At 33.2% G+C, this 12,056-nt stretch overlaps 1 protein-coding gene across 1 annotated transcript; it reads left to right on the top strand.

Moving 5' to 3' along the window:
* Positions 1-5,739: 5,739 nt before the first annotated feature.
* On the top strand, positions 5,740-10,696 carry LOC115996623 (E3 ubiquitin-protein ligase SIS3). Its single transcript, XM_031235952.1, has 10 exons — positions 5,740-6,036; positions 6,156-6,194; positions 6,384-6,450; positions 6,580-6,653; positions 7,124-7,262; positions 7,340-7,432; positions 7,704-7,769; positions 8,922-9,038; positions 9,647-9,760; positions 9,959-10,696. The coding sequence occupies exons 1-10, from the start codon at positions 6,008-6,010 to the stop codon at positions 10,367-10,369; spliced, it is 1,149 nt and encodes a 382-aa protein (XP_031091812.1). The 5' UTR covers positions 5,740-6,007; the 3' UTR covers positions 10,370-10,696.
* The last annotated feature ends 1,360 nt before the right edge of the window (positions 10,697-12,056 follow it).

The following is a 12,056-nucleotide window of genomic DNA, read 5'->3' as shown; positions in this document are numbered from 1 at the left end:
AAAACAAAAAAGACACTACTACTCACGCTTAAAAACCAAGATCAATCCGCGTACGTGATTGTATGAAATTAAATCTAGGTCATCCAAATAAAAAAATGAACGGACAATATTAGTCCATAATTCTCACATGAGGACTAGTTCTTAATTGATCCAAAATTTTATATACATGCATGCATGCATACATACATACATACATACTATAGATCATATGCAGTTATTTTCCCAGGTGAAAAATGGGGTTGAATCTCAAACGTCTATCTAATGATCATCGAAGTATCTTGACCGTTAGAAATTTGAAGCGGCAATTGATTTTGTTCGAATTTGCGCACTGATGAGTAAAAAAGTACACACACAAAAAATCTAAAGCAAAACTACACAATCATCTTCATAAGCCATATTCTCTATTGTTGTATGTTGTCTTTGCATCTCTTCAAACCATCTCCGATCACTCACATGCGAGAAGAATGTTAATATATGTACCTTAAGGTACGAATTTATGAACCTGAAGTTTCAATGTTATGCACATTACGGGTTATAAGTGTTTGTTTCACGGAAAATATTTGAGGGAAAATGGAATTGAAATTTCATATTAAAATAAATTACCAAGAAGATTAATTACATTGCTTGGTTGGCGGAAAATAAATTACTGGGAATATTGATTTCATGTGTGGTTGGTTGAGTTTGAAATTGTAAGGAATAATGAGTATAAAGACAATTATGCCTTTACACAATAATAACAACAACAATAATAATGGTAATTAAGAAAAGTTGGTGAGTGCATAATTGTCCTACTTGTTTTCTATGGAAAACAAAATACCAAGGTGGGCTATGAAAAATATTTTACTGGTGACTTAGCAACCCATTGGGGGAGGACCAGTGTTTGGTTTCTACAAAAAGTCCACCATATTGGATGTGATTCTCACAGTTACCATTAAATTATTGTTATTTATTCACAAAAGGCAAAAAACTTTGCCACAGGATCCCCACACCCCAACAAAATAGTGGAGTGATAAATCGCAGATTCACGGTGAGTTAATAACTCATTAAGTAAGAAGTCTAGTATTCACAAAAAGTTCACCTTATTAATTGTAATTCTCACAGTACAATTACATGAGCGTTATTTACAACCATGATCTGACTATTCATGGCCAAGAACATGATACAAATTCACTAATCATATTCAATATTTATGTTTAGATTAGTGTACATCTATGTAGCATTGATAATGACCATTCAATATCTTATTATGTGTATCCTTTGTCATGATTATCATCCATAATTAGTTCAGGTAATTATGGCCCAAAAAATAAATTAATTAAAATGACAGGTGGCTCCTGGCAGCTTCACCCTACACCTCAGCAGTGGGTCAGCTGCTTGCCAACCCAAAGAGATATTGTACACATATTGGTTTATCCTCTTTGGCCTTAAAAATTGCTAATGTCTTATTATAATCAATGCCTAACTTATCCTCTCACTTACAAAATCACTTTTTGTAAAGTTCTCTTAGTGTAATTGTGTTAAAGGTGAAGACTAAAAGTGTCTTGGGCAGTTGGGCCACCGCACCCGACCCTACTAAAATGGTAAAAGAGTTAAATTACAGCAATTCATTGGCTATTTGGTACTCGATCATGAAGAATCACCTCCATAAAATCGGGATGAAATTTTTAAACTGCGGCAAGAATCACCTCCATAAGATTGGGGTGAAATTCTTAGATCTTACAATTACATGTATTTATAAATTAAATACAATTTACTTCTTTGCATTAATAATGTAGTGCACCATATAGGGTGTGTTTCTTCTTCTTTTTTTTTTTTGGTAAATTCACAAGGTGTTCTGGGTCTTTCTCTGTTCGTTTCCCGCTCGCTCCGTGAGGCAGGGAGCTGGCCCAGGAGGAATCGTCACTTGTGGGAATCGAACCCAGGTTTTCACGAAATTCTTCCCACAAAGAGAGTTCACTTACCGCTTGAGCTACCGGCAATTTATATCGTGGACCAGGGTGCACAATGTATTGTGCACCCCAATCCAAAATGACATTATTTTAGTTCTTTTAATTAACGACTTTTCCGTTTCCTATTCGGCCTTAACTTATAAGATGAGTTTTGTGCATTCTGTTGTGACATTCTGTGTATTCTAGTCATTGATTATGTGTATTCTAATATATAATTCTGTACATTATTGATTTCCAATACCATACCTCATGGAACATAAGAGATAATACTTAGGCTTATATTATGTGTATCATTTTCATTAGTTCTGTGTATTTTGGATCTTTTAATTAACGGTTTTTCTGTTTTCCGTTCGGCCTTAATTTATAAGATGAGTTCTGTGCATTTTGTTGTGACATTCTATGTATTCTAGTCATTGATTCTGTGTATTCTAGTATGTAATTCTGTACATTATTGATTTCCAATACCATACCTCATGTAACATAAGAGATAATACTTAGGCTTATATTATGTGTATCATTTTCATTTTTCATTGATTCTGTGTATTCTAGTATGTAATTCTGTACATTATTAATTGATTTCCAATACCATACCTCATGAAACAACAGAGATAATACTTAAGCTAATAATTCTATGTATTCTATTCATAAATTCTATGTATTCTGGTATATGATTCTGTGTTTTCTGGTATATAATTCTGTACATTATTAATTTCGAGTACCATACCTCATGAACTAGTAATGCTAATACTTAGGCTATTGATTGTGTGTATTCTATTAAATGATATGTGTATTCTTTTATATACTTCTATACATTAATGATCTAATTTTTTATACTTAATGTTATTGCGATATTGAAAACCAATAATGCACAGAATTATGGTATTGAAATTACTAATGTACAAAACTGCATAATAAAATACGCATAAACACTCAATAGAATACACAGAATTACAATAACGGGAATTGGACGGATGGAACGGTGTCCATCACGCGTCAACTCCCCACTAATTAATAGTATTTTGATATGGAAGTTGGTAATTATTAGGAATGAAATATCCTAACATTAATATAATACATTCATTTTAGTCTCATTCACAGATTTTCTCTATTGGATCAACTATCTATTCTGGTAGGTAAACAATATTGTTTTTCATTCATTTGATAGGAAAGTTGGTAATTTATTATGAATGGAAAATAATAGAGTAACATCAAACGCATGCATTTCATAATTGCCAAAAATTTGGAGGGAATAATACTAATAAAATGTTTTTTATTCATTAATTATTGTGAACTAATCCATTCCATGCAATATTAATTTATTTATTAATCAAATATAAAAAGAACTAATCAAATATTATCATATAAGAAGGTAAAATTAAGAGAGAAATATAGCATTACTCATTTTGAGGTCACGATCTATAATTTAAAAGGTTGAATTTATTGAGAAAAATTTTCAAAAATAAATTACGCTACAATTTAAGTGTATTTTATGAACGGTGTGTACCAATTCAATGGCCACATCCTTAGATGCCCCACAACTTGGGTAGTTGGATTAATGGTTTTTCGTAACCACTAATTGTATTAGAGATTTGTTTCTTATAAGATTCTTAAAATTTTCGTTGATTTATCTTTCTTTCTCATGCATCTATAACAAGAAAAAATATTGCAGGAGTAGTATTATTTTTTTCTTAAATAAAAGAAGTTCTTTTTTACTTTATTAAAAAAAAACAAATATATAATTTTATATAGTAAAATAAGCTTTTCTAGAAGTATTTTAACTTACTAATAGTAATGTTTGTGTAAAAATCTTAATGAATTACAACAATTTATTTTTTCACCTAAAAACAACAAAGCATATATTATATAATTCTTTTATATTCTTCTTTTAAAAAACATCAATAACAAATTGTATACAATAAAATTCTTCTTTGTACATTCAAGTTGGCTTTTGCAATCATCATTGCTATTCATGTGATTCATTGATGAGAATTCCCTTTTCTTACTTAAGAATGTAATTATAGTTTTAAATAAATAAAAACTTTTAAAAACTTGTAACAAAAAAATTTAAAATTTCATATTAAAAAGTTAAGACAAAACAACTATATTAACCTTAACAAAAAATATAATAACATCTTGTGTAGTCTTAAACAAAAAAATTAAATATGGAGTATCATAAACTATAAAATTTCACATAATAATCACACTTTAAATATTAAAACAAAAACAAAAAAACAAAAAACTTACACATAAAACATCTTTACACCTTACTATGGTAAATGAAGGTTTTCTAAGGCATATACGTCATTATTTCATTGGTTAATAACACTTTTTTTTTGTCTATCTTTATTTTAAAAATCTATTTAGCATTTAGTATGTAAAATAAATTTATATAATATTTATTAGGTTTGTGGTGAAACTTAATTGAATTATTAAAGATTTTATTGCGTAGAAACAAATTAAAACAAAAAAAAAATGTCTTTTTTTATTATTTATAGATTAAACTGATTTTTTTTTTCATATATTATTTTTAGTGTTCTATTACCATTTTAAAATCATACTTTTTTGTTTAATAGTATTTTTGGAAATGGTATTTAGTGATACCAAGTACAGATGTATAATGACTATTAAAAGTCATTTCAATATTGCACAAATGCCACCATGTTTTAGCCGTTATTGTTGTCAATTGTTAAGAAAAATTTCCTATGTATAAGATGGATCAAATAAAAACGCTCACCTAGATGTGAATATGTACTAATTAAATTTAACAAGTGCATATGATATATAAATGTGCATTAAAAACGTAGGCTCTCTATGATATGTAAAAGTGTAACTCAAGAATTATAGTTTTGCGTAATGCACTTTTATGTTTTACACGCTTACACTAGTGGTCAGTTTTCACCTAAATTAGCTCATATATATTACAAAAAGAAATATTATATATATTTTTCTATAAAATCACTCCATGATATTGATAATTCATTACTATATTAATTTTTTTTAAATATTTAATTGTTTCCTCTTTTTTTTGTTTTGCTACCTTATTGTTGAGTGGAGTCGGTTCATTCACATGATAGCTAATGAAAATAAATAATTATTTTAAAAAAAATTAACACCAATTGAGTGAATATTATTTTTTTAAAAATTGGATCAATTTTTAATAAATAAATCCAATCCATAAAATGGGTAGGAGAAAGTAGTATCACAATTGTAGTAATGGTTTCCATAATAAATATAAGGAATAAATTACCGTTTTGGTCTTTCATTTGTTTACTACGTACCAACTATCAATATAGTTTTTAATTTTCAATTTTAATTAATTTAATCCTCGAATTGTTTAAAATTTTATCAATTAAACCCTTTTGATGGATCAAAATAGTAATTTCCTTATTTTTAAAATTTCGTCAATTTGATTCTCGAATAATTTAATTGACAAAATTTTAAATAATTTGTAAATCAAATTAGTTGAAATTAAAAACTATGAATTACATTGACAATTTGGAAACAAAGAGGGACCAAAATGGTAATTTTCCCTGAAATATAATAACATTGTGGTGTGGAATGTGGATGTGGTAAAGTAAAGATTACAGCGTAGGGAAAAGGGATAATTTAAATCCCAGCTAAGACGGACCTAACTCTGACACGTCAGCCACACATCACTTCTCCGTGACTCCGTCAGACTTTTTCCCCCCTTCACCAGAATTAATTCCGTCGGCACTTCCAGACGCCGTCAAATCTCCGTCATCGTCATTTCGAAGCAGTGTAACTAAAAACTAAAAGACCTCTGCTTCTTGTTTTAGTCCACCGCTTGTGTAAAGCTCCCAGAAAAAAAAAGAAACCGCCCTTTTTCCCCGCAGATTCATCGTTGCTCAGTGCAACTACGCGTACGGATATACCGTACAGATACGAACTGCCGGCGTATTTGTTTGTGGTCGGAGCAGGACCGGAATCGGTCGGCGGCGATAGAGGTTATCGGTGTCCTGTTCGATTTCGCTGTGGAATGAGGGGAATTGAGTCTTAGGTTAGGTTTTCTCGGAGTCGGAGGTGTGTATTGTTCTTCGATGGCTATGAGAGGCGTCGATTTCAAGTGGTGAGTTCTTCGAATCTGCTACACTAACTGTGAAATTATGCTTTTGCTGTATATGTGTGTATGTGTGTGAGGATTTTGCGATTATCTAGTTTGGATGAATTGAGTTGTAATTCTCGCAGGTATGATGGATTTTTCTTGTCAATGCTGGCTACAAGTATGTATCCTTTGGATATTGGAACCCCTCAGGGTTTTGTTGGCTCATGTATTTGCTGTTAAGTTTATTTTTCCCCATAATTGATGTTTTGACACGCTCCTCTTATCATCATCATCATCATTGTTAATTGTTATCCTTTGCTTTCTTGAATTGATACTTGTGGAATTTTATGTATTCTCTTAACTGTAAGTAGAATAATAGTGGCGATCAATTGGAAGCGGTACCATTCTTGTGTATACCCCTTGCACATATGGATTGTGGTAGGTTATCTTGAGATCTCTTGACAGTTTGAGTCAAAACACACACACACACACACACACACAGGCCACAGCTGTGTTGGACTTGCTAAAAGGTTTTTCTTCAGTTTAATTATATGTACCTTGGTTCAGGTTGACTACACAACTGTGTTTATCTTTCGGCTTTTGATGTTTGTGGATAATGGGCTTGCTGCTGGAATGGGACTGTAAGGACTCATTTATTTTCTATGTAAAGCAATATGTCTTGTCTTTTGAATTGTTACTTTTAAAATTTGAAGTTTATTTCTAATCTGAAGCAATTTACTATGGTCAGCGGCAGGATTTAATGCTGAACTGCAATATGCTGTATTGTTAGACACAATATGAGTAACACCTAGTTGGTTATGCACTGTCTTTTCTTTTGCCAAATATATTACTATTGCCTAGAGTTGAGTTTCTTTTTTATTTTTTATTGGTCTGTTGTAATACCACTGTGGTATGGAAGAATACATGCTGGGTGGGTGCCCAGGGTATATGCAGTTACCTTTACTATTTCAATCGTTATGCTAAGATTGGTACCGAAGTCTGCTTTTGCTTTAGTTAAGACATTTGCTTTTAGTTATTTATTTGCATCATATATGAAAGGGTCACATAATCAGACTTGTAGCTAATGTCTTGTATATTTTGCCTATCACAGGGATTTTGGTTGGCAGCAGAGACATGCCCGTTTTTGTGGAAGAATAGTCGTTCTTTCCATCCTAGCTCTGCTGCTCTATCCCTTTCTTTGGGTTTGGACCATTATTGGTACTTTATGGTTCACTAGTGCACGAAATTGTGTAAGTTTTCTCACTTGTCTTTAATTTTTATTTCCCTCTCTCAGCTTATAGTCAAAATAATGTGTGAATTCATTCAGCTTCCAGAAGAAGGTCAGAAATGGGGTTTTCTGATCTGGTTGCTTTTTAGCTACTGTGGACTTGTGTGTATTGCTTGCCTATCTACAGGGAAGGTTAGTTTTGATTCCCTCTACTTTGGATTTTGCAGTCCCTCCTCTCTGTTCCTTTTGTTCATTCATTCCTCCTTGACCAATCAAACAAAAAAAGAAAAGGAATGAACAAGAAAAAACCTTAGCTCCCCTGCTTTTGTTCTTTGTTTTTTTCAGTTTCTCAAGATATGTTATTGCCATATTACTACTGTTGCTTGGGTATATATAAACAGGATGGAATATGTTTTACTTCAACTTGATACCTTTCTTTTCATCTTCAAATTTATACTTGCAGTTCTTGGCAAGAAGACAAGCACATTTATTACGGGATCAACAAGGGCCATCTTTTTCAGAATTTGGGGTAAGCTTTAAAATATGAATTTTAGTATTAATTTTCATGCCTTTTCCTTTTCTTCAGCATTGTGGATCCAACAATTGGTTTGGGGTTAGGTTTATTGCTCCAAATCTCTAATGCTCTTAGTAATATTGTTTTCTGGATATGAGTCAAATTGGATAACTTTGGTGCAGATTAGCCCATCCTTCTCCATCATTTTTTTCTAACAGTCTTTCCTTATTCTCATGGATGCATTGTTAGTTAAAAGCATGTTTTGAGTCAGCTTCTGGAGCCTTTACATTTAAGTCCTAACATAGTTAAATGACCAAAATGAAACTGGTGTGAAATAAAATGTGGTATGGATGATTATGAAATGTCCATTTAATTCGAATGATGAAGAGAAACCAATAGGGACAACAAGTTGGTTCTTCTGTTATATGCAAATTCCACTAGAATTTTGTTTACTTGAACTTGTGTCCTTATTGTAGTTAGAGACCAGATAGGCAGATACTCACTATCACCTTTTTGTCTTTGCCTTTCTTAGGGATTAGAATGATGTTTGCCACAGCACTATTAATTGTAGTGGAGAGATGAACTATCTAACTGAAAAGATCTAAATCAGATATATCTTACATGTGCACATGAATGCAAAAATAAATTAATTATATGATTCCATAAATTGTTGCATTTTCCTTCTTTCCCCTTAACCCTATTTCATTTAGTTGATGGATGTATATACATTTGAGGGTATTGGTTGGCAGTAGGCTTGCTTGGGGCAATGGAATTTCTGTCATATTCTGGGAGAGGATTTCTTGCAGCCTTGCAATTATAACATACAGAAAATGCTCAAATACTAAGTAATTCATGTAACTTGGTTATTAATTGCATATTTACATGGTCCTGTTCATTAAATCTAAGAAAAGCATTATTGTCTGGATTTACCACTTGAAAACTTAGCGTTTGAACTGAGAAGGACCAGTGGTAATTGAAACTTGAAAGTTTAGTCAGGCTATAGAAAATCCTCATTACTTGAATACTGGTTTTTATTGCAAACCATCTTTGTTAAAATTAAATGGAGACTGAAGTAACTTCAATTTATTGTAGTTTGGAAGCTTGATCATATAATTCCCACTGAACACCTTTTTTGTGCCTGTTTCTGAGACATTTTGTTCATTATAGGTGTTGGTTGACATGATTCGGGTGCCAGAATGGGCATTTGATGTTGGTCAAGAAATGAGGGGGATGGGCCAAGATGCTGCTGCATACCATCCTGGACTTTACTTGACTGCAGCTCAGGTAATATGTAACAACTTACTATCAAAAGGTAGAGGACACATCTCTATTCACTGATTTGCACATCTTGTATATGCCAAAGCTGTCCATGTTCAGTGGGTAGGGACTTGAAACTAAGATTACCTAGGGCATACTTACAAAGTCATTCATGAAGACAATGTATTCCTGCATATATATGTGGTTTGTGAATCTTTGTAACAATAATAACCCTATTGCTCCAGTCAAAGCCCTAAGTAAGATACTGAGAATTTTATATTTGTTATCTTTTTATTTTTGCTGAGCTCAATGATCATTTAATCTGTACAGGGTTCTACAGTGTATTCATAACTCTTTTAATTATGTGCCCTTTTAGCAGCTTATGATTATGAGTTATTCTTTTTTGTTTTTTATATGTATTTATGGATGATTTGTAATCTGTAATCCTCTCCAAGTTAGTGATTTGGATTGTTAGCTTAAATAAACTATAAAGTCTTGTGCAGTCGACCCTCAATGTTGTTTGCCAAACATGTAATAGTCGTAGCATTTTTAGTCTCTCAGTAATCAGAAGTCGCTACTTTATCAAGCACCATCTTATTACCTAAAGTGATGGTGTTTTTGCGTCTGACTTGTAGAGAGAAGCCGTGGAGGCACTAATACAGGAACTTCCTAAGTTCAGGATGAAGGCTGTCCCAACTGATTGCAGTGAATGTCCTATCTGTTTGGAAGAGTTTCATGTTGGAAATGAGGTAAAAATCAAGCCCATCCCATCAATGCCTTCGGTAAAAATCAAACAGTAAATATTAGTATCTTAGCTCATTCTGAGTTTCCATATTAGGTAGTAACTTCATCGTTAGGAATTTGGGATGGCAGGACTTGTTATATCAATTGAATGAAGATTCTGTTTTTGTCCTTAGAAGCAGTTCTTAATAATAAAGCTTGTGCAGGTCCGTGGTCTGCCTTGTGCTCACAACTTCCATGTGGAGTGCATTGACGAGTGGCTTCGCCTGAACGTAAAATGTCCAAGATGCCGATGTTCAGTTTTTCCAAATCTCGATTTAAGTGCTTTGTCCAATATCCATTCTGATTCAGAGAGGTCATCCTCCAACAGCGTGACAGCAAACAGCTATGTGAGAACTCAACCTTCTAGCCAGAGCTATATGCTGAGATTGCATGGGTTCCTACGCCCAGTCCGCACTGAAAATGCCGGGCCTGGCAGTGTGAGTGAGGCAGAGACAGACACTGCTTCACCAACAGTGGAAAACAGAGGCGGGATTGGAGTAACAGCTACGAGTGAGAGTCATGAAAACGGGGAGTCTGTAGAGGTAGTGGTCGAACATGCGTCACCTAGGCAATGACCAGACCAGACCACTTTCTTCAGACGGGGGCTTGGTTTTAGTATTCTAACTACACAGGCTGTGAGAAGAATTTTGCCTGTTCTAGCCATTGTTAACTGTTTCTACTCCGAATTGTTCATAGAACTTAGATGGTGTAATAATACACTCATAACTCAAAATCGAACATTTCCTCAGCTTAAATGTTATAATGAAGTGTGGATTTTGTATAACAATAGCATCCCAACTGAAAGTGTAGTAGTAGTGTATGGAATTTCTGTATTTCATCTTTCAGGTGTGCATCATCATTCATCAAACACAACCACTATAACATTGCCCCTCTTTCTTTCATGTATGTATGTATTTCAAAGCTTATGGGACAATGACAATTACTTTTAATCTTGTCATTGTCCTTTAAACCCTACATTTCTATGAAGGTTTTTCCCATGTTACTACACTTACTAGATTATATAGTTCATTTATATGAATGTCTCCAACTGTACTATGTTGATGATACATTAAAATATGAGCAGGATGCATGCTAAAATTAAAGGATGCATTTATGCTCCACTCTACATTCCAAGAATATATGAAGATGCCTTGGGGCTTAGCATAATTAGTTTGTCACCTGACTTAAAGGTCATGACAAGAGGCGATGTGGGAGCTCGAATTCCACTGGAAGCATGTATGGAAAAAAGGCTCAAGGATGCCAGAAGGTTTGGATTGGATCCCTTGTGCACACGCACACATGAAGACTAGGATCATATCGGTAGGCTAATTGCATGACTCACGATTTACCTCCATAATGGCTCTAGGGACGGGGTCCTGTGAACTTATGATTAGTCCGGTGAAATTGGGATCACCTAAGTTAAAATATATATATATATATATATATATAGATATGAAGATGATGATAGTGAAGAAAATTCAGAATCTGCCTGCAGCTGAAAATGTTTCAGAACTTATGCCTTCTGATATGGCAAATTAAAGATCATGTAATCTGTTATGATAACATGAATACATGAAGTATTTGTGTGTTTTGGTATTTCCTTCAATTAATATATCTTTCCAAATTTGATCTCTTAGCTTGTTGTTAAAGGTCATGTAATCTGTTGTATGGAAAGATTTCATATGGGTGAAGAATATTCCAAGCTACCAATGCTTAGATTATAGTATACAGAGGCTAGCTGATGGCCATTCTTGGGATATTCAGTTAAGAATTTCATTTACAACTCAGTATTAACTATTAAGAGTTAAGATCGATTAGAGCTCCAAGAGTTTGTATTCTTATTATTGTATACTATTTTAGTCCATCATATTCACCGCTTCATCTCCTACTCTAGCCGATCTCTAAATTATCTTCCTCTGATCTGTGCTTCCATCTACCAATACCTTGCAACAAACCCATCACTTCATCTCTCTCAAGTCTCAAGCACACGACAAGAAATGTTCTCTTTTGGATAATGCATATGATACCATTTTTGCATGGACAAAATATTACAATAAAAGTACAAATTCTTGGAAGTCTTTTTTTTTTTTTTTTAAGTTCTGCTGACTCTGTTACAGTGCAGTATCTATTCATAACTACTTTCTCAATCTATTGAAGGTCAAAAAGTCATATTGACCCGAGACTCAAACCCACCCATTCCCGGTCTTGTCCTGGGAAGTCTATTCCTAATACATACCCAACCTATATGTTGATTTAATTGAA

Source organism: Ipomoea triloba, chromosome 11, assembly GCF_003576645.1.
Source record: "Ipomoea triloba cultivar NCNSP0323 chromosome 11, ASM357664v1".
NCBI lineage: Eukaryota > Viridiplantae > Streptophyta > Magnoliopsida > Solanales > Convolvulaceae > Ipomoea > Ipomoea triloba.
Note: the sequence above shows the minus strand (reverse complement) of the source record. Positions and strands in the feature narration are given on the sequence as shown.

What these genes read in the sequence shown, in the direction of transcription:
- LOC115996623 (XM_031235952.1), top strand. Translation starts at nt 6,008, where the DNA reads ATGGCTATGAGAGGCGTCGATTTCAAGTG. An exon ending in CCTTGCACATATGGATTGTG is followed by an intron (nt 6,451 to 6,579) that starts GTAGGTTATCTT and finishes ACCTTGGTTCAG; the next exon opens with GTTGACTACACAACTGTGTT. An exon ending in TCACTAGTGCACGAAATTGT is followed by an intron (nt 7,263 to 7,339) that starts GTAAGTTTTCTC and finishes GAATTCATTCAG; the next exon opens with CTTCCAGAAGAAGGTCAGAA.